The sequence below is a fragment of the Gavia stellata genome, chromosome 6 (genome assembly GCF_030936135.1).
Source record: "Gavia stellata isolate bGavSte3 chromosome 6, bGavSte3.hap2, whole genome shotgun sequence".
Taxonomy (NCBI): domain Eukaryota; kingdom Metazoa; phylum Chordata; class Aves; order Gaviiformes; family Gaviidae; genus Gavia; species Gavia stellata.
Window position 1 is genome coordinate 27,132,076 of NC_082599.1, and position 18,738 is coordinate 27,150,813.

An 18,738-nucleotide genomic window follows, 5' to 3' on the forward strand; every position below is an offset into this window, starting at 1 on the left:
TGTTTCTCAGTGGTTTCTTCACAGGGCTGAGAGTTTCGGCAATAAATAGTTCAAGGGCGTTCTGTGGATCTGAGGTCCGGAGCCTCACCCTCTGGAGCCGAGACTCAGCATGGTCATCCCTAGCACCTTTCAGGCTGAAATGAGAAAACCTTCAGAGGCTTCAGTGATAAACTGTGAAAAAATAAAATAAAATGAGCTTTTTAAAGACGAAAACCTCAATCCTAAATGCTACTGAGCGCTCACTATCACATTCAAAGGCATAATTCCGTCTGTAGGGGATAGAAATATTAACTACAGGTGTCTATTCAAAAATGAGGCAATAGAGAGTTGGATGATTCTCTGTCAACTCCATTGCAATAGGTTTGGAAAGAGCTTCTTTATTGTATACCTGGACATGAAGAGCAGCTTTCCACCAGCATAACTGCAGAGTACAGTCTGTAATCTTTTTTCAGCCTCCATTTTAAAAAGAAAATAGAAAATTTAAAAACAAAGTGAGGTGAGCTGTACTTCAGTGACACATTTACTTTTTTCAGGTATTTGTAGCTTTAAATAGTTTTATGAGAATTAGAACTTATTGTGGTTCACACTGTACAGCTTTATTTTAGTGCTGCTTAGATTAGTTCACACTAGATGGATGCAAAGTTGCTATTATGAGATCAGTTAAGGAACCCAGTTTAATTGCCAGTACAAAAGTGACACTTAAAATAAGTGTCTACTAACGTATAATATATCAGAAGGAAGAATATCCAAGCTATCATCTGATGACTTTAAACCAAACTAAGGAGATTTAAAAATTCCTCCTTCAATATAAACTGAACTCTTTATCTGAATATTGCTTTAGATTTTAAAAGAAGAGCCTTGAAAAAGTTGGAAGGAACAAACCCTGATAAAACCTAATCAAGGAAATGCCTTTAATATTAAAACAGATATTTTCCAGCATTTTTGCATTACAGGCTTCGTGGCAGTTTTGGTCCTAATTCTATTTGAAGACCTACTGGAGTAAAGAAATTAGTTAGTTTCCTTTCCTACCTGAAAGGAACCTATTGCCCCACCAGAGTGCGTAATCACTCACATCGTAGATCCAGCAGCTGTGTGGGCACTGAAATAAAGGTCAGAAATTTTTTGCTTAGCGTTTGTTTATTTGCTTGCACCCACTGGTGAAAATTGACAAAGAAGGGCTCAGGTAAAGCACACACAAGTACTGCTGAAGGAGAACGCTGCTCTATGTGAGATCACGTTTCTGCGCTTAGAAGAGGTTATCGAAGTGTTTGGACTGACTGCAGGTCTTGTTGGACTCATGATAGAGTCCCTCCAGCTGGCACAGCGCGAACTGTACAGGCTCCTTGTGCTCCAGGGCAGCAGCCTGGACCCATGAGAGAGCAGTAATACCATTTGCCATCACTGTTTTTCTCAGCAGACTTCCCTCCCACTTTTAGAGGGAAAAAAATTGGAGAAAAAGTCTTGCTAGTCTTGCTACTTTCTACTGGAGGCATTTTTATAAAGGATTCTTTTTTAACATCAGTAGAACTCAAGATTTCTCATTGTTGAAAGCTACTGTGATGATAGAAAGCTTTTTCCTAGTTTGATAATGAGGCATATTTTTCACTCTTTACTCTCTTGACTCTTTAAATAGCTTTTATTAGTATAATCTATCCTCTTTATCTTCCTTCCCACACACAGAGAAAAATATCCCGTAGAGAATAGTGTTCATATGCATTTATTAGTTACTATGAGTTTTATTACTGCATTTCATACTAAGCTTTGAAAATTTTAATCATGCATTGTCCTCTTATAAAAGAAGCTGCACACTTGCTTAGTGAGTAGTAAGCCTCCAAGAAAGCTCACTGAGCAAAAACGTTGTAATTCAGCTGGCAGTTATATGAAATAATTTAACGTGTAGTTAATATATTAAGGCCTTTAATGAGGATCTTGCACAAGAAAAAATAAGACTTAATATTACTGTATGCTCACCAGCTTGAAGTTCAGCCCCACCAAGCGAGACAATGTGATGTACTTTGAGTTCAAACTGGATTTAAAACCCTTCACACAAAAGCAGTTAGGCACCTAACCAGCTGTGTCTGGAAGAGCATCCATGTTGTCCATATTGATCTGAAATCATGGTCAGCACTGCTGGTACAAAGGGAACCTCCATTAAAAGGGACTTCTTTTATTCCCCCATAATAGATACAATGTTTCACATTTCATAAATTAGTCTTTAACTTGCCTGAACTACCTCTCCCTTATGAATAGTTCAGACATGAGCCGGGAATGCTCATTTCTCTGGCATTTATTTGGAAATCACAGCTCATGATCATATCAGTTGCTAAAACCTCAAACAGCATTCTTTTATGTACCTTGTTTACTTATATATTTTTTTAATAACATTGCTGTTCATTAGGCTTTATATACTATGATTAATACCCCTTCTCAGCAATTAAGTAAATTATCAGATGATAGACAATACTGTACAGGACCACCATGCACTGAAAAATTCGTCTCACTTCAACAGAAGCAACCGTCTCTGCACTAATTATCACTAGTGATAGCTATGCATAATAATAAAGAGCTTTCTAGAAAGATAACGAGGCAGATTTTGCTTCCAATAACACTAATGTAAATGCATAATAATTCTGGCACATCTGCAATGTGGTTCTTCCAGATTTACATAACCATAGCTGGACTGCGTTTATCCAGCAGAACGGATTTCTTGTGACTGCCTGGCTCCAAAACTGCTGCCCGCAGCAGTATAGCTGACCTCAAGCTTGGGGGGACAGTCTTTCACCTGCGTTCTGAGACACAACTTCAGTGTTTGTTTTTTTTTGTAATGATGTGGCCCATTGTGTCTAATAATTATTTTTTTTTTAAAAGAAATATTCCACGTTTTTCACTTCCTCAGATGACAAGAATCAATAGAGAACCAGGGACACTTCTGGCAGTCAGAAATCCGACTCTGGGGATACAAGCCGAAGTCATTGTCATTTTGCTCCTGAAGCACGAAATTGTGAGAAAGTCTTTTATTGGGGCCAATCACTGTTAAAACAAATGTGGTGAAACTTTGCTTGCCATCATTTAGATTATCAGTAAAAAAAATTATGTGTTTCCACATGCATTTTTTTCTTTTCTCTTTTTGATAGTTAAAATTCCACTGAAATACAAAGATGAAGACACTCTCCAACTCTTGAAATACTTTACAAAGCAATTCCCTGAGTGTTGCCACAGACTGAGGATGAAGCATCAGTGCAGATTTTCATTTTTATAGTCTTTGATACAGTTCTTCACAAGATACCACTAAGAAAAGAACTGGAATTATGGGTTGCAATGGGAAGTTAAAGAGCAGTGATGTTATTTGCAATGGAGTTTAGTCAAATCTGCTTATTTCAGCAACCACTGTTCAGCAGCAGGTATGACTGTCGCATGCAAATCACTAGTCATGAGTTTCAGTGGCAGTTTGCCTATGCAAGACAAGATGAATCCAACCGATTATAATCACTGCTTCCCTCCTCTGCAGTAGAAATTGGCGCTGTGACACACAATACCAGCTGCTGGACACTGGCTACTATAATAAAAGTTAATTTGCAGGATGGTATGGGCTGTGTTAATTTTCAACGCGACAAAATGCTAACAGTTGACCCAACCTTGGGCCAGTGTTGTTTCATCAGCAAACTGAAAAAGGAAGTAAGTCATGAGTCATATAAAATGCTGTAGATGATAGAGAATTATTTAGATTAGTCAAAGCCACAGGAGTCTGGAGGGATATTAGAGTAGCATAAGAACATGAAGCAAAGCAGCACAGTGGCAGCTGAAATTCTTTGTAGCTAAAAAAAAAGGAGATTAAGGCATTTACCTGGAAAGAAGGTACAATTTATACAAAATGGAATAGCTTCACTAAGGGACTGAAAGAAAATTCCATGGTGTCCGCACTTCCTCTTCCCCCCCCCCAGTCCTCCAGAATACTCTACAGCCTGCTCACTAGGAAACCCTGCAAGAATTATGGATGATTTACATTAAATTGCTCTGTGACATCAGGTAGATAAGGGATTAAAAGCCAAGCCTCTGATATTTCACCGAGTATCCTAGCAGTAGGCCCTCGGACTGTGAATTATGTTTTTAGGCAAGAAAAGAGCGAGCACGTGGAGCAGCCACATTACAAAGGGCTGCAGTGGCCACTCCTGCATCCTGGATGGACCCTGGTCCATCAAGAAAGCTCTTGCTGAGCCCCTGAGGGGGCATGAGCAGAAGATATCAAACTCTTGGATCCCTTCCAGGGCACTATCTGGGTATCACATTGCCCAGGATATGTCGTGATGTGTGACCAGGCACCCAATTCTGAGACCAAAAACTAAATGAGATGGATCTGCTCCCAGACTTTGGGCTCCCTTTAAATCCCAGGTCCACTTTTATATCCCACCCCAAGGTACTCCTATAAAAGTGACCCAGAGAGGTAAGGAGCAAGAGTCCATTTCTCAAACATGTTACGAGAGATTATACCCCACAGTGATGCCCCACAGAGATGGCCATCCTCTACAGTTAAAAACAGTGTTTAAATTAAACTTTGGCTTCCAAGATGGGCTAGTGTTTTTTTAAGCCATGGTCAGAAATCTGCAAAAAATGCAGCTGGGGTGCCCCAAATGATAGTGCTACGTATGAAAAAAAAATATTCAGAGGAACACTCTGGGCTGCTGCTCTAAGGAGTATGGCCAAAACTCACAGCCCGAGGGAAGGGACATGGGCAGCATCCATAGGTAGCATGCCCTGTCTCCCCTAAGGAGGTTAGACTGGCCCCGTTTCTATTTGAAGGCTGCTTACCAGAGAAGAGAAGAGGTTTCATATGGGACAAACACTCAAAACTCTGTCACTAGTTACCTGCAATTTTCTGTCACAGAGTGTACTCATTCATCTGCACTAAGCGATAGATTAATTGAAATAAGTTTTTTTGAGATCAAGAACCAGAAATGGAGGGGTAGAAAGACTCTGGCAGGCACAGCCAACTGCTTTAATTGAAAATCCAGCAGTGAGAGAAAAATTAGTAAGAAAAACAAATCTTGACTGGTTTTCCCATCATGTTCCCTCTCCAAAATGGGGATAAAGCACGCACCTGAAATTTTCTAACTGAAAGCCAATGTCATTTCAAGCAAATAGCCCACTACCCACACAAAAGCTCTTCAGACTGTGGAACTTCAAACAGGAGACCCAGCAGCAGACAATCAGCTTGACTAAGCACCCCTTTGAGAGCAGCACTTCAGGGAGAACCAGCTGAGCCATAAAAACTGCTGGGGATGAATGACATCAATGCAATTTACTGGCTTTCTTCAAATAAAGACCCCAGTGTACAGAAATTACTTGAGACAACTGAACTCTGCTAGAGTCATAATTAGTAAATAATAGGTTCCATCACACATATTGGTGTATACAAATAATTCAGGATAATTAACAGACGCATATGACAGAACAAGCTCACCTTTTTTTCCCAAAAACATTTTATTAACATTACTCATGAATTCATATTTAGAAAATATTGTAGGTGAAATTAATAGAAATTCAGACATGGCTCAAATACAAAACATACAAGAAGGTGCAATAATATCACCATAGGCATAATCTACCATAAGAAATACAATAGTGCTTCAAGTGAGATTTGCAGAAGCTTCTGCCTTTCTGCTTTGACACAAATATCAAGATCCTCAGCACATGTAATCAGTGTAGCTCCATTAAAATCAATAAAAATATGCTGATTTATGCCATACAAGGATCTGGAGTGTAACTTAGCAGAAAATTCAAATGTCATGAAAAAGTAATGGCTACATTTTCATTTTAATAGTCAAGTAGCTTATTCATTGTCTTTGTCAGAGTGTTTATCAAAGTATACCTATTCCTAATTTTCTCTTGTGGGATGAGCCAGATTTAAGTTTATATTTCTTTTACTGTTATGAAGGCTTCTGAAAGCCTTGACTATGAACGTAACTGTAAAGGACAGTCTACTTAAATGATAGTGCCAAAGTATGTAAAATGGCAGGGCAATAAACCTCTGAACTTTTGAAAGGTTCTTTTCTTTAGCAAGCAGAGGATGCCAAAAAAATCCATGGTAGAGATTTAGCTTTGTACTCTCCTTAGTTACACTAAGAGATGACTGATTTTTCAAATCTTAATTGATTTGTAATAACTGAAATATTCTCCCAAAGCAGTAGCAACATTCCCCCATAAAAACATGGAAATCTAAACAGCTGTCTTTGCCAAAGTATTACTGCAAAGACAGCAGAGCAAAAGAACCAAACTTAGGTTCATTATTCCTCTATTAAATGCAGATTTTTATAAAAAGTAAGGTGGAAATAAAAAGCAGTTCTGAAAGACAGAACTATGTCGGTGTATAAAACTGTGTGGAAACTATCTTACAAAAGAAGAAAGTGGAATCAAAAGAAGCTGTTTCAAACATCCAAGTGCACATCAGCTTTAAGACTTCGGGTTATATGTCTGAGGTTTTTTAATCAGTTTTCTCATCATTTTTCTGCGGAATACATTGGTTGGCTTGTCAATTCTTGGCTTCTGAGTCCCTGCTAAGAAAACAAAGGAAGCAGTTAGGGAAACAGCATGACAAAACTGTTACTACTCTTTGTTGTTTGGGGGGGGGGAGGGGGTTCATATTATGCTGTTTAAGCAGTTGATCCAATAACAACAAACATATCAGAAACTGTAAAATGTGTTCTGGACTCCCTATTCTCATACACTGTAAGCTCTTCAATATGTCCACCTTTGGCACTGCAGTCCTACTTTGCTGCTCTTTTCCTGAGCAAGCATCAAAGTCTTTTCCAGCTGTCCTGCAGTGACAGCAGAATGGAAGGAAACACACTGCTCTATCTGCAAAAAAAAAGAACTAGTACTACATTCCTCTCAACAACACTGTGGCAATGTCTAAAATATAACCAGTGCTTGTGGGAGATGAAAATGTAAAATAATTTGGGTTTCTGCACAGAACTGGGTTTCACACAGAACCTGCAGAGTAGCTAAAGACAGTCGGTATTATCTCCAGGAATGCTTACGAAGGCTGCATGAAATGTGTGAATGCAGTTCAGGAAACAAGTACTTTGCAAACCTGACTGAAAATCTTTTGTCTTTACACTACCTGTTTACCTGCACACGGAGACCCTGTGGCCAGTTCCCAATCCTTTCGCTGTCACCCCAATGTATTTATTTTCTTTTCCAATATGAACTTATTTAATCAGATGAATCATAAACCTTTTCACTCCAAAACCTATAGATCAATTGAAACAGCAGTTGCATATTTGCACAGGGAAGGTCAACTGAATTCAACCTGAGACTCGAAAAGGTAACAGGAAAGATGCTGGGGAGGGAATTATGGGAGCAGGAGAGGAGTGGTTTAAGTTGCCTTAAAGATTTGCTTAATGTTACTGTACACTCCCAAGCTATAGAAATGAATATGTATAGCACAACATTAATTAGCACTAATTATGCCCTTAACTATGGGCTTCAGTTGAACCAAGCCTTACCAAATTGTGAAATCCACAAATTAGTGAAAAAGCTTATAACCGATCCTTTATGTTTGGCTATCTGGTCTTCTAGTTGCAAGACAGACAGCATTTCCTTACTTTTTTCTTCCACAAAAAGAGTGAGGAAGGGAGAAGCCCCAGGTGGTTCTGGCTGGGTGTGGGCAGGGGCAGAGCACAGAGGCGAGACGCTGAAGAGGCAGTTTCGTTCCTCCTCTCTCTTTGCACACTTAGGCTGGAGCCTGGCCCTACCATTTCCCAGGTAGTAATAGACTCAAATTAGATAATCACAAGCATCTCAGATAGACTTAGCATGCTATTAAAGACTCTCTTATAATACTAGAATGGCAGAGACACACTCAGACTTGTCACCCACAGAAATATTACTGCCATGACTCACTGGCAGACAATATTTTTACTTCTGAGGACTGTCCTTGGGGTGCAATCCTTGCCCCAGCCCTGGATTTCCAGCCCAGAACTGAAGAATCATCTCCTGATTTAAGCCTTCTGACTACACATCTTAAATACTGAAGTACTTGGACTTCGTGCATATCTCATGTTTAAAACGGAGCTACTTTTTGGCTTTTTTATTTTTCCCAAAGTCAATGTACAAGTTAGACACAGCCTTAATTTTTTTTTTGACTGTTAATATAAAATTTTTGAATATTGTGCTGTATCTGCTTCCTGAGTGCTCTGGGGATCAACATATAATTATGCTTTTCTCTCTCTCATTGATTTACATATCAAATGAATTAAAGTAGAGTATTAAAACTTGGCAGAGTTGGTATGAACACAGGACTGCAGGTAAAAGCTCAACTGTTTTGACTTACAAGTACAGCCAGTAGCTGATTTGAATAAAATTATTATGAAAAAATCAGTTATCATTCCCAGCCCGTCCCCTCACGGCCACAGAAACAGTTGACTCAGCAGAACTGATGAGGCAGAAATCTTTAGTAATGGGAATGTGAAATGGGAACAGGCAGCAGGGAATCAAGGGAAGATGGTAACTGCTGAAAATGCAAAGGAAAAAAGTAAATTGATTTCACAACTTACTTTAATCCTACTTTAAAATATCTGGAAGAAAATGAGACCTTAATTAGTGTTCATGCTGGTACTGAACAGTTTGAAGACTGATTCTTTCTGGGCTCTAGTAAGTTAATGAGTCTTTTTGTGTGCCCTTCTCTACATTTCATTCAAAAATTGTGTAACCACCTTGCATCGCACTGTTCTTGTCAGAAGGATTTAGTGTTGCATCTCAGTTTTCCTTGCCTTTGAAAACACTGAGTCCAAAATGCAAAAAGCATACACTTGTAACAAGCCAAGATGAGTATTTGGATTGCTTTATCTGCTTGTGACTGACAAAATACAAAAAAATCTTACCTTTTCTGCAGACGTTGTAACAATCCGTTTCAGTAACAAAGTTATTGGCATTTCCACCACAGCCGGTATATTTGAACTCCTTACACGATTTGGTCTTGGTGTCATAGTAATAGCGAGGTACAGAAGAAGAACACAGTCCTTCATCCTTTGGGCTATAGCACAGCAAGGGACCAGCTTGAAAAAAAAAAAAGGGGGGGGGGGGAAAGAGAGAGCAAGAAAAATTACATAACTGTAATCTCCATGGCTGGCTGCTTAAAACTTACCCTGCAATAAATTCTGTGGCTAAACAGCTCTTGTTCCTATTGAACTGACTATAACACGACTGTTACTGATGACTTCAGAGACTTACTACATCTTATTCCTGTGAGTTATGTATTTGAGAAAGCAACAGACAGTCCCAGAAAATAGGATTACTATCCCACAAGTGAAATTCATCAGCCTTCCCCATTTGTGGTGCCATACATACAACAGCTGAGATATTTACATAGTCTGGCCAGAAGTCTTATTCCATATATAGAGGAACAAAACAATAATTCCAGTGGAAAAAGGCACTGTTTTGTTTATCCTTGCTGTGATTTTGCCAACAAATCCTGCCCGCTTGCAGCAAAAAGTACAAAACCCACCACTTTCCTCACAAGAATCATTTCATTTTGCATCAAGAAAATTTTACTTTTCTTGCTGGAGACCTTTTATCAATTTCTTGGATGTGCAACAAAGAAATTAAAAATAATTCAGCATTCACCTAAGAAAACACTGACAATCTGTCATCAGCCAAAAATAACTGTCTCATCAAGCACTAATAAAGCTTAGGCAGGGATAGCTTTTATACATTCTGGTAGATCTCTCTTCTTCAAAGATCCTATCTCGCACTGGATATTAACCTGGTGTTTATGACAACGCTTAGCTATGGTGACCTGCTCATAATTACCACCTCTCTTCTTGAGAGAAAGAAGAGCCACGTCAGGCAAAAAAATTTATCAGTTGAGCTGGCGAGTGCGAAAAACCCAAGCCACCTAATACTACCTCTCAGGCCTGAATTTTAGAAAGACACTTCCACTTTATAATAGGATATCACCGCCCTGAACACAACTGCCACAACGTCTCATACATCTGCCTCAACACAGAACTCCAACCTTAGTTCCCTTCAGATAACACATGTACAGCTCTCTAGAAGTCAAGAGATCGGTTGGGTGCGGCTGTGGGTATATTTAAGGTCACAATATTAAACTAACACAGCATTTTTGCTCTTTCAGTAACAGCTGAGACAAGTGACACATGAAAGTCTGCAGACAATATAAACATCCACTTCACAAAAGTCTTCAAAAATACCACTGTATGGGTATCCAGAGGAAAATACCAAATAAAATATCATCTTCATATTGCTTTCAAACCATCTATTTTATTAAAAACTTGGAACAACCGTTACTTTTCTCTGGCAGACAGTGGTCCACGCAAGACTGCAAATCTCTGAAGTTGTTGCCATTTCCGTAACAGCCACCGTAGATGAACTCCTCACACCTCATCGAGCTCAAGTTAAAGGCATATCTTTTTAGATGACTCCTGCAAGGTCCTCCATCAGCCTCCATCCGGCATAATTTGGGCACTTCTGCAACAAAAATAATTTCATCCTCTGTAAAATCAACCCTTCGTGCTCCCTGTACTGAACAACATGGTAGTGTAGACAAAACGCTACTACTCCGGTCACAGGCAAGTCACAGCTTGTCCCGCTACCTGCATTCTTTAATGAAGTGGGATAAGCTTTACAGGAGGAATCTGATGCATTAATTAGCAACTAGTTGGAATATTAAATTACATTCAAAATATTAATAGTTAAATTCCGCATGTCGCCTCTGAGACAACTCGCTCCGGTTTCTCTGCATAAAATTGGCATCTGTGAGACAGTTGCAACAAGCAGGAGGGACAGACGGGGTGGGTACAAAGCGCCCCGCAAGCAGCGCAGCCTCCCCGGCGCTCCCACAGGCCCCCTCCAGCCCCCCGCCAGCCCGGGCTGACTCCGGGGAACTGGGCCCCGTCGGGTAGACTCCCGGGGCTGAGAGGGCGGCGGGGCCGGTCCCCGGACTCACTCTTGATGGTCCAGCAGCTCTTCTCGCAGTCGTCGAGGGTGAGGAAGTTGTTGGCGTTGCCGTGGCAGCCCCCGTAGGTGAACTCCTGGCAGCTCTGCGTGTACCTGTCGTAGTACCAGCGCGGCACCAGGGCGCGGCAGGGGCCGTCGTCGGGGGGCAGCAGGCAGGCGCGCTGCTTCTCTGCGGGAGACACCAGCGACCGGGGCTGAAGCCACCTCGGCGGCGGAGGCGGCCCCGGCCCCGCGTAGCCGCCCGCGGGGTCCCGCCGAGCGCCCGCTCCTACCTGTGAGGGGCCGCGGGGCCAGCGCCGCGCAGGCCAGCGGCAGCAGCAGCGCGGGCAGCGGGAGGCGGCGGCCGGCGGCCATGTCGCGGCGGCGGCGGGCGGGAGGGAGGACGGGCAGCTGGCAGCGGGGTCCCGGGAGCGAGCGGCGCTGCCCGGCCCGACGGCAGCCCTTTATATGCGCCGAGACGGCTTCCCCGGGCCGCCTCCCTCCTTGCGCATGTGGTGGGAGGGGAAGGTCTGATTCAGCGGGGCAGCAGGTCCCCGCCGACCGGGCCGTCACCGGGGCGCGGCAGGCTGCGCGCCTGCGTGAGCCCGAGCGCCGGGGGGCGCGGGCCGACCCCGAGCGTCGGGGGGAGCAGCCGGGGCCAGCTGGGGCGCGCCGGCGGGGCTGGCTCGCCGTCAGGCTGCGCCGTCCCCGGCGGAGGGGCCACCGCCGCGGGGCTGCGGGGAGCTGGCCGCGGCCCACGGCTGTCCCGTCCCGTGCCTCCCCCCCCCCCCCCCGCCCCCCTCACATTACGGGATGATGCTCAAAGAGCATTTCCTGTTAATCACGGTGAAATCCGGGCCGGGTCACTCAGCGAAAGTCCTCTCTCCCCCGTGGCCCGTGGCGGCCGCTCCCCATTTGGAGGCTCCGGCAGAGGGATGCTGAAAACCAAACACGGGAGCCTCCGCCAAGGCCCTGATCCAGCCGGGTCAAGCACAGGCCGCTTAGCGAGTGCCACTAGAGATAACACCAATCAGCCCGGGTTACTGGGTTAATACCGTTGCGTGTGACGCTAATGAACTTGAGAAAACTGAGGCACCGTCAGCGGACGTGGACTCCCGGGAAACCCGAGGGGCTGAATGGATGAAACCTTTGGCTAGTTCAAAGAGAGCTGGATTTCAGAAAATACCAGGACTTGTCTTACTCTGTGGATTTTAACCCCACCAGGCAATCTGTCGTGCTCTGGGGGAGGAGGGGGTGAGCAGCAAACAGCATACTTTCCCTTTCTAATCTATTAGAGCCATTACATTAATTAGTGTTTACTCCAGATTTAATACAGTAAGAGAGATAACAGTGGCTGCAAATTAGGCGTGCTCTCTATAGATAACAATAAGCCAATCTGATCTCCTATTGTTCTTCTCCACTCCCTTCACAGCAACCCTGTTGGGCCTCAGTCCTTCAGGCAGGCGCTGCCGCCCATGGGATTGCGATACAGGGCCCTGGAAGTCTGTGGCCTGCAGGAAAGAAGCCGCAGTCCGTACGAGCAGTAAGGAGGAGCAACTTCATAGCACCCTGATTATTTCAGGAACTGACTTTCTCTCCATGGCTTCTCTGCTTTTCTTATCTCATGGAGGATTACAGCCTAGTTTTCTGACATAATTTTATTTTTCATAAAGGCAAGAAAGAGGAGCAAATTCAACTCCCACCCCACCTAGGTGGCTTCTGGGAGTATATGAATGGCAGGTCCCTTCCTCCTTTTTCAGCACTCTTCCTTTTTTCAGAATTTCCAGTTGCCAAAGGACAAGTGGGTGCTTTATTGACAAAAAAAAAAACCAAAACATAAACCCTGATACAGTTTGAGACATCACCATGGGACACATCTGCCATGTTTGCAATCTTATAGATGCAACTGTTAGTAACAGGTGTCCTCATTTTTAGGTGTGTTTTTTTTTTTTAATTAACCTTATTAAGCATAGCAACTATAACAAAGCTTAGGTCCCTCTGGTGGGGGGGGGGGGGGGGGAGCAAACAAACATACATTTTCTATTTCCAGAAAAAATCAAAAGGCCATCTTTCTAATATTAGGAAACTCTCAAGTGATTTTAATATGACTAGACTGATGTCCTTTAGTTTTCATCAGATTGTGTTGGAATTGCAAAGAAAGTCATTGAAATACCACTTTAAACAATAGCAGCAAAATGAATGCTGTCATGCAAGTACCATTTTCCGTATTTTCCATTTCCTCTGCGCATGCATACACACAAATCAAAGTTTGAGCTAAACCCACTTATCCATCAATGCTGCAGCACAGTGCAGTATTTATTCAGCTGTCCTTTGCTGTAACAGCAAAGAAGTTCACTTAGATTAGGTAAGTATCTTTAAAAATATATGAACTAGAGTAAAAGTTAACATAGCAAGTGGCAGAAAGTCCTTTACAAACTGCAGTCAGCAGAGCTAGTCATATCAGCAGACAGCTCACTGCAAGCTTTCCATTACAGGGTTATCAGTGCCAAGCTGCAACTGTCCTTCCCATCGTAACCATGTTAACCGTGTGCCAGAGCCCACCCTCAGCTCACTCCTGCACCCTGCACCTGCCACCACCACACCACACGCTCTCTACCTCTCCGCACAGCAATGTTTCTGCTCCCACCAACAGCTCTGGCTCCCCTGAGATGCTGGCCGGCCAGCTCCTTCCACCTGTTTTGACGGGCCCAGGGACCAGCAGCTGGTGGGGTTTGGGTATGCAGCTGCCAGTGTAGATTACAGGGGTGTAGAAATCGCATACCAACAGCTGGGAAGGGGAGGATAATAGCCAGAAGGAGAGGAAGAGGAACTGATTTTCGTGAACTGGCTAAAATAAAACAAATACAAACCCCAAGAGCACTATAGGAGCAGCACTGGAGAAGAAAGATGTAAATCTTACATACTGCTGACAGCTGCTTACATCTGGTGAGTAGGAAGAGTAGGAGAAAGGAGTGTCTTTAAAGGCAAAAGCCAGAGGTGGAAAGAGGGAGGAGCGACTGCCTATAGGGACCTTTGAACTGCCAGATAACAGAAGGACTCATACAGGCCCATTTTAATGGCCTGCAGCTTTGTTCAGTGTAACGGTTCATGGGTTCTACCGCCACTGGTTTTGTAGGAAAGCAGCTGCTGGGAGCAGGGATGCTAGGTGCTGTACAAACATGCATGGAGGGAACAAGCTGTTCCAAAGAGCACAGTGCCCCATTTGGAATCTAGACCTCGAAAATACATGCAACCAGAGGAGAAGGATGGCCTAGTTCCTTCTTTTAACCCATCATTTCTCTTACAGACAGTGCCCCATCCTCAATGCCCATCGTAACTCCGTGACTCCAGAGATGCTCTGTGCAGGTCGGGCATGACATCCCTCTCACACAGAGCTGCAACTCTGCTTTGCAGACATACCTACCAACAAAAGTTGCTGTGTCTGCCATTGACGGCCTTGCCGCCTGCTGGGACACTTAACCTGAGAGCGGTTCCTTCCCCTACCTTTAGTCCAGTCCGTTCGTAGTTTCAATGCACAAGTATCGAGGAATGGGCCAGGAGGAGCAGAAGGAGGTGTCAGGGGAGAAAGACCTCACCGCTGGGCCAAAACACCCGGCCGACCTCACTGCAGTTTGCCCCACAGCGGTGGTGAAGTGGGAGAGGAGGGGAGAAGCCAGCACGGGACGGCCGCTGCAGCTCCCCGCTCCTGCCGCCGGCTGCCCCGCGGGGGGCCGGGGCGATGCAGCGGCGGGGCCGAGCGCTCTGCCCGGGGGCCGCGCCGGGGCGGCCGGACGCTCCCTGGGCAGGCAGGCCCGTGTCAACGCCCCGGCAGCGGGGCCAGGTCGGGCGGCGGGCTTCAATCCGGTTAGGGGGGATTAGCATGCCGGTTTAAAGGCCGGAGCGGCGCGGGGAAGGGGTGCCAGGAGCGCCGGAGAGGAAGCGGCCGCCGCCGAGCAGCGGGGCAGCCCGGACGGCACCCTGTGAGTGAGCCCGGGGGCGGGCCGGGGGCGGCCGTCCCACCGCCCCACCGCCCCACCGCCCCGCGCCCGCCCGGGGGCCCCGGCCCCGGCGCCTTCACTGCCCAGGGGTAACCTTTTATCCTCTCTCCCTCCCTCCCTCAGCGCTTTGGCAGTGAGGACGATGCCAGCCATCAACATCGAGGACCTGAGCGAGAAGGACAAACTGAAAATGGAAGTGGAGCAGCTCCGGAAAGAAGTGAAGCTGGAGAGGCAGCCGGTGAGTGGCCGCGGCGAAGGGGCCCGGGGCTGCCCGGCCGCCGGGGTGGGCGGCGGGGCCGGGGCCGGAGCGGGGAGAAGTCCGTTACTCCCCGGGCGGGGGTGCGGGGGCTCAAGCGGCGCCCGGAGGCACGTCGGGCGGGCGGCGGGGCCGGGCGCGGCAGCCCAGCGCGGGGCGGGAGCGTCCCGTCCCGCCGCGGCGGGCCCGGCGAAGGCAGGGGCAGCAGGGCTTCGGGAGCCGCTCTCCGGGAGAGCCCCGGCTCTTCTGGGACCACCGCAGTTCGCACCGACGGATCCAGCCACCCGCTTTGTTTGGGGCAGGGACCGGTGACGGCGCAGGCGACATACCGCCGCTAGCACCGTGTAGGAGCGCCGGTCCTTCACGGGGATGGCTGTGGAGCGAGGGGGGAAGGGGCACGCCGCCCCCGGCATAGGGCGCCCCGAGGGGCCGGGCCGGGCCCGCCGGCTGCGGCTGTTCCCGTTGCATTTGGCACCCCTTGGCTTCCCCTCCCTTGCGGGTCCCTGGAGCCCAGTGCCAGCACACGGCAGCCTTGCCTGGCGAGGGAGGAGCGCGTCGAGCTCCGCTCCCCTCCCCTGTAAAAAGCGTTGGGATCTGCCGGTGCCGGGTGAGGGGGTGGTGTGCCGGCGGAAAGCCCTCGTGCCGCACCGCTCCCTGTCCCGGCCCGGCCGGGACCGCACGGCAGCCGGCCGGGCTGCGGGAGAAGCTGCGCGGCCACGGCCGCCCTCCCCCCCGCCGCCGCTCCCCCGCTTCACTCGCTGTGCGGTGCCCGGGCAGAGGGCAGCAGCCGAAGGACTGCTGGTGCGGAGCCATGATCCGTCCAGCCTTGTCCGAGAGGAGCATTGTGCTTTTAGTCATCTACAATGATTGTTCCTTTCCGCAGGTGAAGCAGTTTCCAGTGAAATTTTTGTATTCTTGCACATTTTCTGTAGATGAAAGACAAGCAGCACTGATCTTGCTCCGTGATAAAACTAATAATCTTTTTCTTTTCTTTTTTATTCTGCATGCCAGCAGAAGCAAACTACATCTAAATAAACGCTTCTAGTTAGGGCTAAAAAAAGGTTTTTATGTGGGAATCCGTGGCATTAGTCACGCTAATGACATTGCCGGTCTAGGTGTTTAGCCCGAAAATAAGAAAGTCACAGTTATGTTTTAGCTGTCGGTTAGGGATCAGTGATTGTAGATGTTATGGTGTAGTCTAAAAGTCCGGCAGTATTGAGGGCTTCACATCCAAGTACTACAGATATCTATATCATCCCTCAGAGAGTTCCCAAGCAACTGAAATATACTCTATAGGATGTACAGATTTTGATTTTCATAATAATAATTTAAAATTCTTGCCTAAATTTTCGGAATAAACCAAAAGCCTGATCACTTTAAGGAAATGGATATTTTCAAATTACCTGTAGTAAGGCACAGACAACATCCTCAATTTTACCAGTACATTATAACGGAAGTTTCACTGTGAGAAATAAATCTGTGTTGTAGTTGTCACAGTCCCCTGGTACCTGTATGGGTGTTGCAGGGACAGGGAAATGCAGAAGCCACACTTCCGTTGCCACCAAAAGTAAAAATGTTTAGCCAAAGTTTTCTTGACCCCTTCCTATACCTTTACAGCACAAAGAGGGAATATCCTTTTGAATAATTTTTGAATGAATAACAATGTTTGAATGTGTATTTAAGCAGACATTTTTTTCTTATATGTGAAAAAGATCCTGACAGTGCTGACAAGTAAAACAAACCCCGGTCCTCCATAGACTTTGGAGCACAACTTTACTATGGCATAAGGTGCCCCAATTTGAATGAACCGGGTTTGCAAGGCACAGAAGAGCAAGGCACGTGTAATGGGATTTGTAGGTCCAAATTCTTCCTTGCTGTAAGGCATCTAGAGGTAGTTAGACTTTATTTTATGCACTGTTCAATTGGGAATTAACTCTGAGTTCTTTCTGATGGCTTAAAGCTTAATTTTGCACAGGCCATGGTCTGTTGGTCTGTGATACAGCAGGTACAGTCATTGGTTCTCTTGTCATAACTTTTTACCTATGGAGTAAAATATAATTAACAAAGAAGGCAAGGGGCCTTAAATTAAAAATACTAGTCATCTAGTCGTCTGGCCAACAGCTGGTTCCTGCTGCTGACTCTGCACTGCTGTGCCTCCGCCGGGATTGCAGGTAGAAAGGGAGGAGGTGGGGACAGAGCCGGGAACTTGTCCTCAGACATCTCAGGTATTTGAGCACCTAAAGACAGTTGCTGCTGACATAGGGAAGGGAAGTGAGAGATGTGCGGAAACAAGGATCCTCTGGAGCTGGTGGGGCCTGCTTGTGGCCCCTCAGGCTCCGCAGACACTGTTACTACATGTGCTGCATGGGCTCCTGCCTCAGTGAAAACAAACTAAACCCATTTCTTCTTCACAGGCGGGTTCTGTGCAGGTTTACCTACTTCAGTGCTAGTTTGCGATGAATGTCATGCAAAGTGCCATGCATATTATGTTCTCTCATAACACAATAGGCTGTTTTTTTAACCGTTGTTCAAAATAACCCCAGGTAACCTGTAAGTAAATTCTTTCCTAGTCAGGTCTTTAGTCCCATTCAAGACGCATGGTTGCTATTACAGAACCGCAAGGTGAGAATTTGTATTACCGCTGAAAAATCACTGCTGAGTATTTTGTTTGGGAAAAGCGGGTCATAAAGACTTTGAAATTGACTTGAAAGTTACTGATCCTGAACCCATTGACCGTAAGTCATGCTGATGCCGAGGGAGAGTGTGATCCGCAGCTTAATAAAACTGTATTGGCTAATTAAAACCAATGCAAGTTTAACTATGCAGCAACTGCTGTTCCGAGTGGCATCTACATTCCCAGGGATACTTACATGTTATGTGAATATCGGGCTGTGAAAAAGTGGAAGGAAGCTGAGTTTGCACATGCTTAGTGCTGGCTCTGTGGTGAGATCTTTTCTATTTGATGGGAAGGTAAATAAGAGAAAGAAGGTGAATTCACTGGTTTGCTGTTCTGATCTGCACGGTGAGCTCCGGCCGTAACGCTGCCACTTGCTCTGTTCTTTCACTCGAGGTGTCCAAGTGCTCCGAAGAGATCAAGAACTACATCGAGGAGCGGTCGGGCGAGGACCCGCTGGTGAAGGGGGTTCCCGAGGACAAGAACCCCTTCAAGGAGAAGGGAGGCTGTGTCATCGCTTAGGAAAACGAACCCAGCGCCTGCCACCGGAGCAGACACTTGTACCCGTAGGGAGTCACCAGCGTGTCCCCACCGCCGCCCGTCCTTGTTGAACGAGCACAGGAGCGGATTTCTTTTTCTTTTTTTCCTTACAAAAATAAAGAAACCAACCCGAAAGCAGCCGAGAGCCGCGTCGGTCGCTCGGCAGGGACGGCCGTCCCTCCTCCCGCGGCTGGGACGGCTCCTTTCGCTCCGCGGCGCCCGCTTTCGCCACCGTTTATCGGTTGCTTCATGGCTGTTCGTTGGCATTAAAGAAAACCTGTCTGTAACCCGAGAGCCTGCTGTGGCTTGCTGCGGGG

The 18,738-nt window shown here is 46.1% G+C and overlaps 2 protein-coding genes across 2 annotated transcripts; one reads left to right on the forward strand and one right to left on the reverse strand.

Annotated features, from left to right (window-relative positions):
- Window positions 1–5,464: 5,464 nt before the first annotated feature.
- On the reverse strand, window positions 5,465–11,328 carry TFPI2 (tissue factor pathway inhibitor 2). The gene is made up of 5 exons (XM_059818921.1): window positions 11,247–11,328; window positions 10,964–11,143; window positions 10,306–10,485; window positions 8,880–9,053; window positions 5,465–6,551 (listed from the first exon to the last, which is right to left on the reverse strand). Exons 1-5 carry the CDS (start codon window positions 11,326–11,328, stop codon window positions 6,448–6,450), a joined length of 720 nt encoding a protein of 239 aa, XP_059674904.1. The 3' UTR covers window positions 5,465–6,447.
- Window positions 11,329–14,879: 3,551 nt separating this feature from the next.
- LOC104250643 (guanine nucleotide-binding protein G(I)/G(S)/G(O) subunit gamma-11) lies at window positions 14,880–18,644 on the forward strand. Its single transcript, XM_059818984.1, has 3 exons — window positions 14,880–14,933; window positions 15,075–15,189; window positions 18,278–18,644. Exons 2-3 carry the CDS (start codon window positions 15,094–15,096, stop codon window positions 18,401–18,403), a joined length of 222 nt encoding a protein of 73 aa, XP_059674967.1. The 5' UTR covers window positions 14,880–14,933; window positions 15,075–15,093; the 3' UTR covers window positions 18,404–18,644.
- Window positions 18,645–18,738: the final 94 nt, after the last annotated feature.